An 18,493-nucleotide genomic window follows, 5' to 3' on the forward strand; every position below is an offset into this window, starting at 1 on the left:
ATCAATAGCCGTAAAACGATGGAGCCGTGCGAACAGAGGATGCATTTTTAAATCCCTAAGGCCGCAACATGAGTCGCACTGTCCCTCAATAACATGTAGAGCTCCACATGAAAGTATAGTACAAATGACATCCTTGACGTGCAGCCGTGATAATAATAGTATCGCCGAAAGAGGCTCTGCCACTGTATGGTGTTTGGTAAGTCCACTTGAATCCAATCAATCCCACAATGAACCTCTTACCTTGTGGTATTTCTCAATACCATTCCATTGATGGTTGTAAATAACCTTGTATCCATCCGATCCAGTATGTGCTGCTGCTGTTTTATGGTAAGGTTGGTTAATTAAGTGGTCCTGCATTGTAGATCCAACACCATGCATACCATTGAGCCAACCATACAGCATTTTTGCTTTGAGATACGCATCTTGTTGCTGCCAGAGGCACCATCATCCAACATGTTCACCTACCATAAACGCAATGTGAGATAACAAGTAAAACCAACCCACACGCTTTTGTTGTCAGCATACGCAAAAGAAGCAATGTAAAGACGTCTTGAGAACTCTCATTGTGGACAACTCGGTAAGGAAGGCACACGACGCCCTGAACCATGGTGATCACAAGGAATTGCAACCAAATACACCATCCGAAGGCAATACAATAATCAACCTACAGCGCCAAGGTATGCCACCATATGTACTATACTCTCATTGGATCCTGAAATTGGCATCATAAGAGATATCCACCTTCTCTCTGTAGGCAAGGAAATCAATAGCCGCACTTGGATGGAGGCCGTGTGCACAGCGGATGCCTTTTCAAATTGGCCATGCCATCGCATCTTGAGTCACACTGTTTCCGGGCCAAAATTCCCCAGGAGAGCACAGTACTATACAATGACATCCTCGACGTGCTGATTGATCAAAATAATCGCCCAACCAGAGCCTGACCTAATATTTCTTTCGTAAGCACACTTGAATCCAACCAATCCCACAATGAACACTCTTACCTTGTGGTATTTCTCAATACCATCATTGCCTCAAATAAAACCGTATCTCCATGTCATCCATATTGCCTTGCTGCTGTTTCACTGTAAGTCTCGTTAATTCACAGGTTTCGCTTTGTAGATCCAATACCACGCATACCATTGAGCCAACCATACAGCATTCTTGCTTTGAGATCCGAATCCTGTTGCTGCCAGAGGTACCATCATCCAACATGTTCAACCTACCATAAACGCAATGTGAGATAACAAGTAAAACCAACCCACACGCTTTTGTTGTCAGCATACGCAAAAGAAGCAATGTAAAGAAGTCTTGAGAACTCTCATTGTGGACAACTCGGTAAGGAAGGCACATGACGCCCTGAACCATGGTGATCACAAGGAATTGCAACCAAATACACCATCCGAAGGCAATACAATAATCAACCTGCAGCGCCAAGGTATGCCACCATATGTACCATACTCTCATTGGATCCTGAAATTGGCATCATAAGAGATATCCACCTTCTCTCTGTAGGCAAGGAAATCAATAGCCGTACTTGGATGGAGGCCGTGTGCACAGCGGATGCCTTTTCAAATTGGCCATGCCATCGCATCTTGAGTCACACTGTTTCCGGGCCAAAATTCCCCAGGAGAGCATAGTACTATACAATGACATCCTCGACGTGCTGATTGATCAAAATAGTATCGCCGAAAGAGGCTCTGCCACTGTAAGGCGTTTGGTAAGTCCACTTGAATCCAACCAATCCCATCATAATGAACACTCTTACCTTGTGGTATTCCCCAATAGCATCTTTGCCTCAAATAGAAACCGTATATCCATGCCATCCAGTAGGTGCTGCTGCTGTTTCATTGCAAGGCTCGTTAATTAACATGTTTTGCTTTGTAGATTCAATACCACGCATACCATTGAGCCAACCATACAGCATTCTTGCTTTGAGATCCGTATCCTGTTGCTGCCAGAGGTACCATCATCCAACATGTTCACCTACCATAAACGCAATGTGAGATAACATGTAAAACCAACCCACACGCTTTTGTTGTCCGCATACCCAAAGGAGGCAATGTAAAGACGTCTTGAGAACTCTCATTGTGGACAACTCGGTAAGGAAGACACACGACGCCCTGAACCATGGTGATCACAAGGAATTACAACCAAATACACCATCCGAAGGCAATACAATAATCAACCTGCAGCGCCAAGGTATGCCACCATATGTACTATACTCTCATTGGATCCTGAAATTGGCATCATAAGAGATATCCACCTTCTCTCTGTAGGCAAGGAAATCAATAGCCGTACTTGGATGGAGGCCGTGCGCACAGCGGATGCCTTTTCAAATTGGCCTTGCCATCGCATCTTGAGTCACACTGTTTCCGGGCCAAAATTCCCCAGGAGAGCACAGTACTATACAATGACATCCTTGACGTGCAGCCGTGATAATAATAGTATCGCCGAAAGAGGCGCTGCCACTGTATGGTGTTTGGTAAGTCCACTTGAATCCAACCAATCCCACAATGAACCTCTTACCTTGTGGTGCTGCTCAATAGCAGTCTTGTCACAAATGGAAACCGTATCTCCATGCCATCCATGTTGTCTTGCTACTGTTTCACTGTAAGGTTCGTTAATTAACAGGTTTCGCTTTGTAGATCCAATACCACGCATACCATTGAGCCAACCATACAGCATTCTTGCTTTGAGATCCGTATCCTGTTGCTGCCAGAGGTACCATCATCCAATGTATTCAAGCTACAGTAAATGAAGTGTAAGGTAACAATAGCATTCGCTTTTCATGTCGACATACCCATAGTAACAATAGGTTGCGACCCTCCTTGATGACAACCATGAATAGAATACACACGACACACGACGCCCCTTTGGAACTTGTATAACGAGAGAACAGCAAACTACACGTGAACTTTAGTACCTCAATGTCCAACTTGAATAATAAAGGAATGCAGCGATGGAACGTACATGTTGTATTGCAATGGAAGCTTGAGTCATGGGCAGATCGCGCGCGTACTTGTTGCTGAATGTCTGCAACTGGAAAATGTCGCCATTGACCACATGTTCACCCCAATGAACGCTGTACATTGTAAGGGAATGCAAGCAATTAACGCGTTGTAGTTTGTAAATGGAGACAAGCTTACCTTTTTTTGTGAAGTGGAAGTGAAGAAGAGTGGTCTCTTTGTTCCTCCTGTTCGCTCCAATTCGTGCACTCCATGCCACCCCGCTTGCTACAGCTATTACTGTTAATAGGTACCCTCAACAATGTCCTATACTCTTAGCTCCATAAGAATGATCACTGCTCAAGACTTCAATTGAGAACAGCCCTCGTAATTAAGCTATTTGGTCTGTGCGGATTACATCGATCGATTAGTTATGCAACTTCACTCCTGAACCAACTTGTGTAACCTATTTGTGTAACCCCTACCAAATATATGATATCTCGCTTTCCACCTTTCACGTTTGCAGTTCCCCTTTCAATGCAGAAAACAACCAAATGATCCGCCCCTTGCACATCTAAGCTGATCGTACGATACCCAAAGTATTATGTTGAATCCAATTTTCATTCAATAAAAAGTCGAAGAACGCGTAGACACGGCATTGTGGACGATGTACGTACATGATACATAAGGGAACAATATAGCCAAATTGAATAGGGTACATATGGGCGAAACATATAGAGTCATTAGGGATAATTGTGTCATCCTATACTTGATTGCTGTCGTCATGATCACCCTTCATCCATGACTGCAAAATAGGTGTTGTATGCTTTGGCTCGAGTATTATTCCAGTATCATCCATAGCTGTGAAACACCTCCTTTCGTCAAAGATACAAGCCCTCTCCTCAATCCGAACCATCCTCCTCCTCAGCCGTATGCATAGGGTATGATTCATGGTTCCTATTGACGACGCGCCTAGCAACCAAAGCAACATTCCAAGATTCTCATCACTGCACTTGATTGCAACCATCCATCATGGCCATTGCAAGTCCTATATTTTGATAGAAGGAACCTCTGTGATCGCTGCTCATCTAGCTGCTGGTCTACCTCTTACTTTGTCATTTTCTATCGTAGTTCAGCAAGGTGAAGATTGCTTGTGTGGTTGATAGGGTGCCATCGAAACTAAGCATCGCGCTCCAAATTGGCAAAGGGGAACCAACCCAATTGATAACCAGTTCCTTCCATCCCATGCACCAAAGCAATATCCATATGTCCATAAGAAGTCGTATGTATTGAAAGCAAGTTGCTACGCGTAAATAAAGCTGCTTCTATATAGTGACTATTTGCTGTGTACGTGAAAAAGGGCTGCAAGGCAGGTAGCTGCAAGTAACTTGAGACAATGAGGTAAAGACCTCGCTAATGGCAAATGCTGTTACGTTGGGTCGCGGCAGAGGGGAGTACAAGAGAAGGTGTGGTGTCAAGAAACTCATGTGTTGTTGTAGTGGGGTGTACACGCCATGGACTTGCCATTCACTCAAAAGACCATCGGATCAAGGCAGCTGTAGGATTGACATGATGGGTTGAAGCAGCACAATCGTTTGCAGGTGGTAGTTGTATACTTGAATGGGCCAACAGTTGAGAATGGGAGGAAGAGAAGATAAAGTGGGTGTGGAAGAAGTGGAAATTAAAGTAGGTTGGGCTGCCCTACAAATGCATGAACACTGTACATCAAACCTTGATATTGAGATTGCTCTTTTCGAACCTGAAACTTTCACACAAGGTGCTCGAGGACATGCTGATCGCTATTGTTTTAAAAAAGACCTCATGTTCATTTGAAAAAATTGAATGGGAGGGTACAATGTGGGATTTACTATGGAGGTCGGAAAGCAGGTCAGCGCCGGATTCATGATCTATGGAAATAGTATGTATTACCTTGGGATTCCCCATCTCGAACATGAAACTTTGTCAGAAGGTTCGCTGGGTCATGCTGATCAACTTCATTCATTTAAAAGTCGCAGACTTCATTGTGAAGATTTAAAATGCGGGGTGATCCAAATGGTGGATGACAGGAACAAAAGAGCGGACGGCCCACCGCCCCGAAGTTGCTCACCTCCAACTTGAAAATTGGTCAGAATGGTGCTCTCGAGCATGCTGATCAACTTTTTCTTAACAAAACCTCGCGCTTCATTTGAAAATTTGGAATGGGAGCTTCCAAAAGTTTGAAAGACGGAGACATTCGCAGACCCTGCGATTCATTAATTATCATGTTTGCTGTTTCAGCGTAGCTCAGTCAAATCGGCTCGGATCAAGAAACTTGAATGATGGGAACGCTCGACTGGAGTAGGGGAATCGTTCACATGCAGTGGATTTTGCAACAACGCTGATTGTGAGAAAATGGCTGATAGCGTGCAATATATGGACTATTGTGGATACACATAAAGTATAATTCATCAATCCTTCCAGTTATGCAAAGTAGCTGTGTTACACAACACGACCCTCTGCATCTTTTGCTCTGTCAGGGTCCACCTACTTGACAATGAACAAAGACCACTCTTCATATAGCATCACGCTTACAAACATAAAGGTGCCTGTATCTCCAAACTTTACAATGAAACGTGGGGTTTTGAATAGAGCAATGTGCTCGGCTTGGCCAACAGCACCTTGTGTGAAAGTTTCACGTTCAATGTCGCAACTAACCCAAAAATATATTTTTGGTCGTCGTCGTCGAAAGAGGTCGACCCCTGGATCCACTTTGGCTGGTGGCGACATTGCGAAATCTGGGATTGGCCACGATGAAGGTGAAACTGACACACAAGATTCCTTTGACCCCGACGAACAGGTTGCTCTAATAAAAACCCCACGTTTGATTGTAAAGTTTGGAGATACAGGCGTCTTTATGTTTTACATATGATGTAAGCGTGATGGTATATGAAAGGTGGTCTTTGTTCATTGTGAAGTAGCTGACTCTGGTAGAGCCATAGATGCAGAAGGACTTGCGTGTGTAACAGAGCTGAGAAACCAAGAAGTGTCAATGCATGATAGATACACAAACTCAATTTCCAGTTCATGTATTGCCAGCTAATAACCCATTCCTCGCATTCGCCATGATTTCCCAAACCACTGCATATGAACGATTGTCCTGCTCCAGACCTACACTTCCATCATTCAACTTTCTTGATCCGAGCTGGTTTGACTGAAAAACACTCAAACACAGAAGTATCATCCAAAATCACAAAAATTAATCTGATTGATTATATTCAAACTGCTACTTGATAGCCCATTCCTCCCATTTAGCTTTTTTATCCAACCCAATGCATGTGAACGATTGCCTTGCTCCAGCTCAGCATGTCCATCCTTCAACTTTCTTGATCCGAGACGTTTTGACCGAGTTACGCTCAAGCACAGAAGTATCATCCTTTTCAGAGAAATCATTTTGCAAAGTAATTTGTAAACTGCCACTTGATAGCCCATTCCTCTCAATCACCTTCTTTTCCCAATCCAATGCATGTGAACGGTTGTCCTGCTCCATTCCAACACCTCCATCCTTCAACTTTCTTGATCCAATAGGATTTGACCGAGTTACGCACAAGCAAAGAAGTACCATTCAATTCACTTAATTTCCCAGCTCTTCCACTCCCAGCTTATTTGCCTCTTCCTCCCATTCTCAACTGTTGCCCCATTCAAGTACAACTTTACTACCTGCGAACGATTGTCCTGCTTCAACCCATCATGTCAACCCACAACTGCCTTGATCCAATTGTCTTTGACTGAATGGCAGGTCCATGGCGTGGACACAGCCTTCGTGCCACTCTGCTACAACACAGGCATTCCTTGATGCTACACACTGTTTTGCACACCCATCTGCCACGACCAAACGTAACAGCATTCATTCCAGCAATTGCTGTTCGCTTCATTGTCTCAAACAGCGTTATCTATTTACAGCAACATGTCTTACAGCCTTGTTTACGTGGACAGCAGATAGCCATTGTATGGATGCAGCTTTATTTACGTGTAGCAACTTTTTTGCTTCGAAACATATGGATTCTTATGGGATGGATATGGATATTGGTTTGGTATATGGGATGGAAGGAATTGGATACATTGTAACCATGGAGCTGCTTCATCCAAAAAAGGCACGGGAAGAACGCGGAAGGGGCCAACGCCATTATCGGGCATGCTTGTTTTGTGATGTAAGGTTTATTCAATGTGCTTGTCAAAGTTTGACCTGACAATGGATGTACATACATTTAGCTTAGAACGCCATCAGTTGGATCCGCCACTTCTTGAGACGCTTCAACAAGGTTGCGAAATTTCGGCTTCTAGTTGCCTTGTTGGATGACATGTACCCCTTGATTACAGGATTATTGATGCTACAGGTACTTGGTAACTTGACGCATTCTTCATGACATACTGATTAACTCCTTTTGCTTCAGCGAATATGTGGAGGTCTATGTTGTGGAATATGAAGGAGATCACCTACATTGAATTCGTAAAATGAATTGCTGTTGCTAGTTGCCCATTTTATATCCCATGTTGTTTGTGAATATCGATGCCATATAAAGTTCATAGTTTCATTCTGTACATCTTCGTGGTTGCTATGATTACGGACCCATACTTACTACCAAAAGTGCTTTTTGTAACCATGTCTCTAGTTGCTGTTCATGCTACTGAAACTAGAAGTGTGTGTTCCATGCTGGTACATGTGAGAGGGTACATTCGAGGTTGCAAAATCGTGGGAAAAGCAATGGCATGGTTCTCCAAAAGAACGCGATTGGGCGGCCTATCAGGACGAGTAATGTGGACGCGTATTTGTTATGTATTTGCACGCACAAAGATCGGTAATTAGTCATACAAGAGGTTTGTTGGTGGTGGATATGGTTATCTGATCTCTTATTTGACGTTTTGGTTGTTCCAAGCCAAGCCAAATCCGCTGGTTGCCTTGGCAACCCAAGGGTTATTCGCGATTGCACGAAGCACAACATGCAATGGTACAGCCTTGAACTACATGCAACACGAGGTTTATGCTTTGTGTTTATGCAAACAGAACACCTCGGTCAGACCCTGTGTGTAACATTTCGTCTGCAGCTTCCCAAAGGGTGGGAGCTATATGATGGCGCTGGCTTTTCTTATTAAAACGTATACGTATTCAGGCACGATTGACATCTTCTACGTCATGAACGTAAACCCGTAAAGAAATGTAGCTCCGAGAGCACTAGTCAAATGTAAATGTAAACCACTTTGAGATCGGTCACGTACATGATTAGGGAAATAATACAAGATTCCGTCTCGGATACAAACCGAGCATGGGGTCACTCCGCCACATAGCATAAACGAGGCTGACATTTTATGCAATGCAATGCATAAATCATCAAGCACAGCATCGTGTAGCATTGCAAATCATTTTTTAGCCACATAGCGTGCCGTCGATAACAGTATCCCCCACAAGATTTTGGTTCATAGTAGGTGTTGCTGTTTAGACACCCTGTACATCAGCAATAGAAACATCCACCAGCAGGATGCCAATATCCTCACATTACTGTGTAAAAATGGAAGATAACAAAGAATTGGTTTTGCAAGAAGATCGCATGGGGTAATCTTGGAAAGCATAGTACAAAGGTCCCATCCTTTTTTCTTCTTGCCCTTATCGGTGTTGCGGCCGAAATCAAACACGCCTTCTTCCCCCCATCTTCTCATCCATCACGCCAGACGCTATACCCAACTAACGTATATAAGAGCATTATATCGAACCTCTTGTTAGCTTTTCATTTCATCTCTTTTACATCACAAACTACACACAAGATGGCTGATGATCATTTCAAGATTGCTGTTCACTCCGCTCGCCACCTGGCTAATGTTGAAGACGATGGCCGTCAATGACCTTTATGTCAAGCTTTCCTATCGTAACGAGGAGGATGGTTTTACCGTGTGCCAGACAACCGTCAAGAAGGATGATGGTAGCCAAGCAGTTTGGGATGAGATCTTTGACTTTCCTGATCACGTGGTCGAACTTTACGTTGAAGTGATGGATCAGACAAACGGTGTCGATGAGCTTGTTGGTTTCGCTGCTATTCCCTTGCACCAACATTGTCATGGTATCTTCACCATCTTTGGTATTCAAGGCGAGGTCGCTGGTGCTGTTCTTATGACTTTTGAGTACAACATTGACATCCCAGAATACCAAGGACTCATTGTTCATCGTCGTTCTAACTTCGACGAGGAGCACATGGTGCGTGTTCAGGAGCTGCAGCAGAAGGCTATCGCTTTTGATGATGCCATCCAGAGGGAACAAGAAAGTCTTTCTCGTGGTATCGGTGTCGGTGATGGTGCTAGTAGCTTTGACAAGAAGCTTTTTGAAACCTATAAGGCCGTAAAGGATGCTGAATGGGAGGCCCAGAGAGCCGCTTATGCTTAAATCCCACAACCTCTTCTTGTATCATAGTCTTTATTCCCCTTTACATGTTTGATGAACATCTTTTAATTGTCAATATCGATAGTTGTTTCTAATGTATGATATAAAACCTTTCAATCATATTGTTGGAATGGATTGTGGCATTAAGGGTATCTACGTAACCACAAGGTGCAGAGGGTTGTGTAAATGATATGCGTCCAAGCCAAGCTCGGGGATTCAAGTGAGTGTGAAAGTCAAGCCGCAATGCAAGGGCTCTCTCTACCTTTTCCACAAACGTTTCTTTGACATGCTTTCACGCATTGGTTGGACCAAATGGACAACAGCTGGACCCACAATTGAAGCCTGCATCGCTCATGGAGGACGTATATCAACACCACCGCATGTGTGCGTTGCTCTTGTATCCAAGTCCTTTCCCGATTACACAGCAGTGACGCGATCGATTGCTGAATACCTACGACCGACGTATACTATTGGATGTGTAGTGGATCATGTACCAGGAGTGAAGCATGGTATCAGCTTGATGACGACAAGTGACGAACGCGTGGTACCGTTTCATGTGCCTGATAGTCCTGAGCGGCATAAAATACGCAACATCTCTGTGGGTCGTTGGGGACGTCAAGACTTGACAGGCGAGTGGATCCAATTTGGATCTATCAGCAAGCCATCACAAGAATTCCGCTTACCTTCCACATTACAACAACAAAAGGAGCATCCATCATTCGTCTTTGTTGCATCCGATAATGAACCCGATCAACTCTTGCATTCCCTCGATCATCATTTCCCTCAATCGACCAAGATTGGTATCATTGGTGCATCCACTCCTTTTGTCACTGGAAATCCCTTTGCTCTATTCTGTCAACAAGAAATGCTCAGCGCTGGCATGGTGGGATTCGCTGCATATGATAACAACATGGGTCAAGACATCTCGATTGAGCATCCATCATTGGAAACTTTGGGTGAGCCAATGACCATCACAAGGTAAGTAGTATTGGAAACAAGAGGCATTATAGAGTAATAATGGATCGGATTGGAATGGATATAGGTGCCGAGGCAACATTATTCTGGATTTGGATCAAGCGGGTGCCACGGGGTTGTTGTTGGAGCTGATTAAGCAAGGACAAAGTGCACGCATTGCAAAGGATCAAGAATTCTATTTGGGCATCTATCCACCAGGAACTCAAGATCCATCACAGGCAAGTTTGATATTTTTATCCTTCATTCTCTCTCGAGGAATATACCAACAATTGAAAAATAGATGTCAGTCAATCGTGTAACAAGTGGTGATCCATCTCGTGGTAACATGTCCATTGACACCACCGCTGATCTTCAAGTAGGACAAATCGTGCAGGTAGGAAATATAGAAAATCGAACATGTCCATCATCTCACTCATATATGGAATAGTTCATGAAGCGGAAACCAATCGAGCATCCAGTATTGGGCACAGGAGATAGCATATTTGGTGTTGTGGATAAGGACCATACCATTGATACACATCGCGTTGCCATGCCACAGGAGGCAAAGTCGTTACCTGATGTATTTGGAGGAGCGAGTGAAAACGGCATTATTGTAGGTAGACCTGGACTTGCTAGCTCAATCCTTGATGTTCCCTATTCTATAGCCAGGTTTGTAATGTAGAACGAGAAAATAAAATATAATCATTAATAGCCTTGTACATGTACCAACTTGCATATGATGGGAATAATACGTCAAACAGTAAAAATACGAGCTACAATGCATTAGCCACCACCCCCATATGACATCATATGAGACACCCAAGTATGTATTTGTTTATACATGTACGACAAAAGTTGTTTATTACAATGATGAAAGAGTCATGCGGATATGCAAAGAAAGAGGTGAAGGCGTGCGTGAGGAGGAGGAATGGATGGCGTGTCGATGATTTGTTTATGCAGCAGAAGCTTGGGTGCGATAAGGAGCGAAGTCTTCTTCAGTGACAGGGATAGGATCTTGAGCACTTGCCATGTTGCACTGGTGGAAGATACGAACATCATCATCACGAAGACAACCAACAACCGAATGCAAAAGACCACGGTTATGGAAAAAGACCATATCACCATCCTTCCACTCGTGAGCAAGGACATTCTCAGGGTTGATACCAGGTCGTTGCATCTTGTAAAGGAACTCACGGACCTTTTCCAAATCACCCATGGGCTTGCCATCAATGATCAAATCCTCGACAGCGGCAGGATGTACTTGGAAATGGATTTTACCAGTGACAGGGTTCTTCCAGAGCTATTCATAGACGTCTCTATATGAGTATACCTTTTTCCCATGCATCTTTTTATCCTTATCCAAACATACCATGGGGTAAATCTTGACGGCCTTTTCATCAACAGGAGGCAATTCTTCAGGCTTAAGTTCCTTGCCTTCTGAAACCATACCAAGACCGGTGGAGCGTGCTTTGGCCTTGGACATCCAAAGATAGGGATGGGCAGCATACTTGACCTTGGTGCGGAAAGCCAACTCCTTGAGATCAGGTGGCAAGAGTTCAAACATACGTTGACCCGAGACGACTATAAAATGCATCCCTTGTCAATTCCCTCATTCCCTTATAATCCATCCATCAATAAACTTACAAGCTGTGGTGCCCAATTGAACATCGAGGGTATCACCAGAGCCATCATCATAGACAACTGTTTCACGTCGAGGTTCCTAAAGGGAGGATAAAGTTTAGTTGTGGCTGAAGATAAATGCATCATCATGCATACATACGGGGTTCTTAAAACCAAACAAGCTGGTGACCTTTGGAGGATTGAGCTTATAGAGAGCAGCATCCATGTGCCATCGGTAGAAACGAGTCTTGCCGGCATCTTGATCTTCTTGGGATAAAACATCACGATGGAAGACCTTGTGGTGTGGGTGGGTCAACTTGCGTTCTTCAATGCCTTGATAATTGCGAACGGTACCATGACCAAGAAGTTGGACTTGGGGTACTTCAGGGAAGGGTGATAAATCACGAGCAATAACAGATTGCTCAGCACGATGTTGGCCACCGTGGCCATATGTGTCAACTTCAGGTTCAAAACGCTTGGTGATCTCGTACTGCGTCTTGGGAGAAACATGGGATTGGTTGCGAACAACAACAACCTGGTATGTGTAAACGGCTTCTTCAAGCTTTTTGAAATCCTCGTCTATTAATGGATGTTGGTGGTGAGTCATCTTCATGACGCACAGACCTATGTAAGCTTCCTTACCTGTCAACTTGTCCAAGTCAAGGTCATGGATCATGGCACCAAAGTCAACACCCGATTGCTCAGGTTTGGGGACAATAGGTTCAATAGTGAAAGTCATTTTGGATATGTGTGTTTGCGTGTGTGAGAAAAAGAAAGCTGTACAAAGATTTGATGCAGCATGCCAGAAACATGTTGCTTTTATACACCATGTGGCTCGGAGTTAGGTATGCAAGCATGAATAGAGACAGCAAAGACAAAGTGCCCCGCTCGAAGGTAGTGGTCCAATGAGAGCATGAATGTACACCTGTTCGCTAGTGCAAATACAATGTATACTTTTTGGCTTAACATGAAAAAGATACAAATACTAAGCAATCATATGGGTTGTTTGTCCACCCACCTGATTATGATAAAAAGAATTACAAGAGGTCTTTGCATTTACACCTGCCGTGGGAAAAGACATGAATCCAACTGCCTATAAGAGGCAGTTTATACTATCATTTTGGTTATCACTCCCAACATTACATTCATCCTTGCATTGTTTGCTGTAAACCTGCACAATGGATGAAAATAGGTGTAGCACACATAGGTCCCCCACACAATTGTATAATTATCGCTGTACGATGCACATGATTCTTGGTATGAGTATTTTACACATAAGAGCATTGAACGATGATGCGAACCAAATACTGGGTTATGACGTTAAAAATGACACAAGCGCAATTGAGTTACACAAAATACCGAGTACATTGCCAATTTGATTGGCTACATACTCCGTCGACTTGTTTATCTCGCTTGTTATCATTAGAAACCATATCTGTGTGCCTTGGAGCTAGATGATAAGTATATTCACATTTGCTATTGTTAGCCCACTCCTATATCCTTCTCATGTTTCCAAACTATGGCCATAATACCAAACTCAACGTGTCACTTTTATTATTGCTTATTGGTCATTGCCAAATTGATTATCCGGAAACCTCCAGTGCTGGTATATCCCCATTGTCAGCCTCCTCTTGTAGGTCATCCTCGATCAAATTTACTTGACATGTCGATCACTTTTTATATGCAAAAGGCAATCACCTTGGCTGTACTGCTTGCCCAATTTCTCACACTGACCAAATACGAAGATGATGATGTGTGAAGAATACCTCTCGAAAATGAGATGCATACGGGTGTTTATGGGAGGATCATGCGTTGTGCGGAAAGATGTGGAGCACGATGGTGCTATTATCCCCCATTTGATACTCGCACACACATCACACACACATCCTTTGACTGAGGATGAATCGCGTCACGACGACTGCTTCTCAAGCCTCCGCACATTGAACCTTCCCCTCCTCGCCCTGCATTCTTTTTCTTTCTCTTTTTTCTACCAACACTTGTACACACTTGCTATTGCAAACCCCCATCATAGATACAAAATCTCATGTGCCACTATTTATTGTATCCATGACAATGTTGATGCCACTCATTCTATATTCAAAGGGGGGAGGATTATTCCTGACGCGTATCCAAAGCATAGCTTTAGAGTGCTGTACTTGAAGAAGGAAGGGGTGGTTCACGCCATGAAAATCGACATGGCTAATCAGCATGGGTCTATGGATAGGATGAATGGGACATGACGCGTGAATAATGAAATAAACACGTCTAATAGACTTTTTTACCTTTAGACGCGTCTTTTACCGTGTTGTGGTGCCAATTTCCAAAGATGGAGCGTGTCTAGGTGAGAGAGGTAGACGATGATTGGATGGAGTTTGAAAATTGTCTCAGTGTGAGGAGGGGTAGGCTAGAACGAGAGACAACCCGACCCCATTTTCTTTTTTCTCACTCGACACTCTTTCCCCCTTCCCGTTCCTACTTTGACAATGGCAACAAGACGACCATCACAACAACGCAATGTCGACGACGAACCCGTATCCTCCAGCCGATACACATTCACACCTTGCACAAGCCTGTCAATGCTCACATTGTCGTCGAATTCAACCAGTGTGAATAATGGTCGCACCAAATACTTTACATGTGAACTGAAACGACCAGAGCAATCATTACAAGATCGTATGGATCGTGCTATCTATGGCAAACAAGATCATCCCAACTTATCGATGGTGCTGGGTACCACACAACGAATTCGCATGGAGGTAACAAAGAATATTTCATTGTGCTCTGGTATGCATGTTATGCAAATGTATCTCATTGTTGTCTTTTTTTATTTAGTCCAACAACCTATCAGATGAAGAAATGGAATCCGAGGAGGACGATGCTATATGCTTTTCATCACCGGATGCATCACCTGAACGAGATGAAGCTACGGCAACATTTGATGAGTGGATGGAGGGCCGTCGTCGCCTGGATACGATCGTTGACAATAACGATGATGACGACGATGATCTATTCGCCGACCTAGACGACGAACAAGACCAAGATGAGTTTTTGGATACATCAGGAAATTGGTTGAATGAGATCTATCATGACGACAATATGGAAATGTTATTACATGACGATCATCACCACCACCAGGAGAAAACATCATCCACACGACCTTTTAATAACGACGAAGATGAAAATCGTCCACCACGACAATGGTTATGCCATAAGCACCTCACGAAGAAGATATTATCCATACCAACTGAACGATCACCATTACAAGAACTATCAACAAAATCACCGAGTGACGAAGATGATGATGATAAACCGGCAAGGAAACGAGCCGTAAACAACCACCGCCAATCTGTTCGTATCATGCGGTCATTATCACCACCAGGACGTCGTGACAAGGGTAAACGACCAGCATACTAGTGGCATTTCCATTCCTTCATCCTCACCAAACATGCACAAATACATCATCCGATCTTCTTTTGCTTCTTCCAACATCCATCACAACATACCCAAATCCCCCCCAACCCTCCCACATCCAAGTCTTAGTTGGTCTTTTCACTCACTCAATTCACTCAATTCACTCACTCACACTTGCTCCAATAACTTGTAAATGTTCATCCTGCTTCTTTTTCTTTTTCATTTTGCGTTTTGTATGATTCTTTTTTCTTTTATATCATTTGCACTACTGTTATTAAAAAATCCATGATTATGCAACATCACCATTGGAAGAATACATGTTGTGGGGGGGATCGAGATTGTGTAAAAGCGCACAGACACTTTTGTTTTTCTTTCGACTGTGAAGCAACATCAAATTCAATTTCACCACTTTTGGACTTGTGCACGTGTTTCCCGCCTTTATGATGTTCTAACGAAAAGAGCACATGATGGTGCTGCACCATCCTCGGTTTTGTAAATAGAAATGGCACTTGAATCGTATCAAATCCGACTAATAGTACTAGCAGCACAATGATGTTATCCTGCGTATGGTTGCAGTTAGAATAGTATACACACGCACACACAAGTGAATGAATAAGAAAACGAAGGTGAACTTTTTATTAACTAGATTATGTAAAAAGAGGGGAAGCATAAAGATCGATCATATCCACCACGACTCCTTTTCGTGTTGGTGTACAAACATGTCGGTGTCGTCTTCGTCGTCATCATCATAGGCATGAGCAGAAGAAGAGGCGTGAGAGTGAGAGGAAGCCATACTTGCATCGTCGTCATGGTGTTGTTCAGCCCATAATTCATCTTCTTCCACCATATCAGACCAAGAACCAGTGGGCATAGTAGTAGCACTGAAGATAGCGGAATCGAAGCTTGCACGATTGGAAGGCTTGTGACAAACAGCGGGAATGTCGACAGCGGAGCGAAGTTGGTTATCATCCACAGTGCTATCCATGGAGGTGGTTGTGAGATGCTTGATGTTCATGAATTGATGCTTGAGCTCAGAGACAGAGAAACGGTCTTGAGGATGAATAGAAAGAGTGGATTGCAAAAGATGAAGGCATGGCATGGACAAGGTTGGGAAGAGTTGATCCTTGAGCATGGCAGGGTTACGCTTGAAAGCAAGGAAAGCGTGATCCATGGAGGTGGCCTCCTGCCAAGGGTTACGACCATACAACAAGGCGAGTAAAAGAATACCCAAACTCCATACATCGGACAAGGCTGCATCATAAGGGACATCATCCTCGTTCTCCTTGTCGTCACCATCAGCAAAGTGTTCAGGTGCAAGGTAGGTGCTGGATCCACAACCATATTCCATGGAAAGACGTTCGCGTGTAGCCAATCCAAAATCAGCTACTTTGCAAGTAAGAGCATCCGATTTGAGGAGAATGTTCTCGAGCTTGATGTCACGATGGAACACGTTCTTGCTGTGCATGTACTCAACAGCATCCAGGATTTGAATAAACATGCTCTTGACAAGAGATTCATCCATAGGGCCTTGTTGTCGTACCACGAAATCAAAGAGATCGCCTTGGTCACACAACTCCATCACCATGTAAGTGTATTGCTCCTCTTGAATCACACGCTGTAACGCCAAAATATGAGGATGCTTGAGTTCGGATTGGATGTCGGCTTCAAGTTGTTGAAGTTGGAGTTGTTGGTGGTCGAGACCGTTCTTGGCAAGTACTTTGACAGCAACGTATTCGCCATTGTCCACTGATTGGCCAAGATAAAGGGCGCCATAGGAACCTCGGCCTAATTCTTCGAGAAGCTGGTACTGGTTGCCAATCACGCGATCGAGCATGATGCTCGCCAGATCGGTCCAGTAATCGTGTTGTTCTTGTTGTTGCTCGATACTATTGGTCATTGATGATTTGATCTTGATTTGCTTCTTGTTGTTGGATAAATACGATAGTGGGATATTGTTGTTCAGGATGGGTTGTGGTAAAACACCAACGTTTGGCGTATGATGCGATAACGGTCAAACATGATAGTCGTTATAAAAAATAATAAAGAGGGGCTATGAAAGCTCTTCTCGTGCTGTTTTGATGTAAGGGATCAAGTGAACGGATGTCAGATATCTTGCTGCTCCTTCGCTTTTGCTTAGGCGAGATGATGAATGGCCATGTTGCGCAATGACAAGAGACTCAAAGGTGGAGGGGGTTAACAGTTGGAGATGAGGTTCAAAGGTAATAAAATAATTAAGCAGTAAAGCTTTTTGCGTGAAGAGAAAGAAGCAAACGATAAAGGAAGACCTTCGAAACAAGAGCTTGGCAATGGTCTTAAATAGATTATGTGTGCGTGCATCTAGCCCAGCCCAATTCCACCGCTTTCGTCTGGTTTCCAATGACGCAATTTGAAGCGGCTAATCTCGTCCCCCATCCACTAATACCCGCTCAAATGTGGTCATGGCGCGATCATTCATGTTCATTCTAGCCCATTCTATACCCTTCGACTTGGCTTTTTTTCTCTTCATCACTTTTAAAAGTAGTGTCAATACATTGATCATCTTGCAATGTAGCTCCATCCTTGATCTGATATGCAAATAAACTATATTCCCAATCTCTTCACATGCTCAGTTGATTGGTGCTTAAAAAACAATCACTATTTAAGGAAAGCTGTATGACTCAAACACAGACATGCATTTCGTGCTCACTAATGATTGGTGTCCAATGGATGTTTACCCTTCCCGGAGCAACTTGTATCCGACCAATGCCGGCCTGCCATTTTTCATTTCAACAAATCAACCCATTTTTTGGCCCAGGTTTTGCCATTCTCATCCAGCTCACGCAAAATGCCGTGTGAAATGTGTCATCCTTTGGTTATCGTTTGTGATTGGGTTAAATGTACACGACATCCCGCTTGAACAATTGTCCCATTTGTCATAATCACCCCCGCATTTCGTGCTTTCCCCCCTTTTTAAAAGGTGTCAAAATCACTCAATCGTTTGTTTGTGACAGGATGTAGATCTGCATGTGTCTCCTTGTGTTGCTCACGCGACATGAATTCAATGGTTGGGGATGAAAATACCCAAGGTTAAACAAAAATGACACGCGAAGATTAGACATCTATCTTTGATAGGTTCATCCGCAGCGTGAATAATTTCTTGACCGCCCCTCCTCCTTGG

The 18,493-nt window shown here is 43.6% G+C and overlaps 6 protein-coding genes across 6 annotated transcripts; 3 read left to right on the forward strand and 3 right to left on the reverse strand.

The window, feature by feature from the left end:
• Positions 1-1,023: 1,023 nt before the first annotated feature.
• O0I10_000303 (uncharacterized protein) lies at positions 1,024-1,281 on the reverse strand (the record flags this gene model as incomplete). The annotated part of the gene is made up of 1 exon (XM_058480414.1): positions 1,024-1,281. The coding sequence occupies one exon, from the start codon at positions 1,279-1,281 to the stop codon at positions 1,024-1,026; it is 258 nt and encodes an 85-aa protein (XP_058348937.1).
• A 7,512-nt stretch (positions 1,282-8,793) lies between these two features.
• On the forward strand, positions 8,794-9,354 carry O0I10_000304 (uncharacterized protein; the record flags this gene model as incomplete). Its single annotated transcript, XM_058480415.1, has 1 exon — positions 8,794-9,354. The coding sequence occupies one exon, from the start codon at positions 8,794-8,796 to the stop codon at positions 9,352-9,354; it is 561 nt and encodes a 186-aa protein (XP_058348938.1).
• Positions 9,355-9,637: 283 nt separating this feature from the next.
• On the forward strand, positions 9,638-10,987 carry O0I10_000305 (uncharacterized protein; the record flags this gene model as incomplete). The annotated part of the gene is made up of 4 exons (XM_058480416.1): positions 9,638-10,329; positions 10,394-10,544; positions 10,607-10,699; positions 10,754-10,987. The coding sequence occupies 4 exons, from the start codon at positions 9,638-9,640 to the stop codon at positions 10,985-10,987; spliced, it is 1,170 nt and encodes a 389-aa protein (XP_058348939.1).
• A 270-nt stretch (positions 10,988-11,257) lies between these two features.
• Positions 11,258-12,664, reverse strand: O0I10_000306 (uncharacterized protein; the record flags this gene model as incomplete). Its single annotated transcript, XM_058480417.1, has 5 exons — positions 11,258-11,605; positions 11,675-11,886; positions 11,950-12,025; positions 12,086-12,504; positions 12,568-12,664. The coding sequence occupies 5 exons, from the start codon at positions 12,662-12,664 to the stop codon at positions 11,258-11,260; spliced, it is 1,152 nt and encodes a 383-aa protein (XP_058348940.1).
• Positions 12,665-14,408: 1,744 nt separating this feature from the next.
• O0I10_000307 (uncharacterized protein) lies at positions 14,409-15,339 on the forward strand (the record flags this gene model as incomplete). The annotated part of the gene is made up of 2 exons (XM_058480418.1): positions 14,409-14,681; positions 14,758-15,339. 2 exons carry the CDS (start codon positions 14,409-14,411, stop codon positions 15,337-15,339), a joined length of 855 nt encoding a protein of 284 aa, XP_058348941.1.
• A 676-nt stretch (positions 15,340-16,015) lies between these two features.
• On the reverse strand, positions 16,016-17,233 carry O0I10_000308 (uncharacterized protein; the record flags this gene model as incomplete). The annotated part of the gene is made up of 1 exon (XM_058480419.1): positions 16,016-17,233. One exon carries the CDS (start codon positions 17,231-17,233, stop codon positions 16,016-16,018), a length of 1,218 nt encoding a protein of 405 aa, XP_058348942.1.
• Positions 17,234-18,493: the final 1,260 nt, after the last annotated feature.

Source organism: Lichtheimia ornata, assembly GCF_029851405.1.
Source record: "Lichtheimia ornata isolate CBS 291.66 chromosome Unknown scaffold00001, whole genome shotgun sequence".
NCBI classification, from domain to species: Eukaryota; Fungi; Mucoromycota; class Mucoromycetes; order Mucorales; family Lichtheimiaceae; genus Lichtheimia; species Lichtheimia ornata.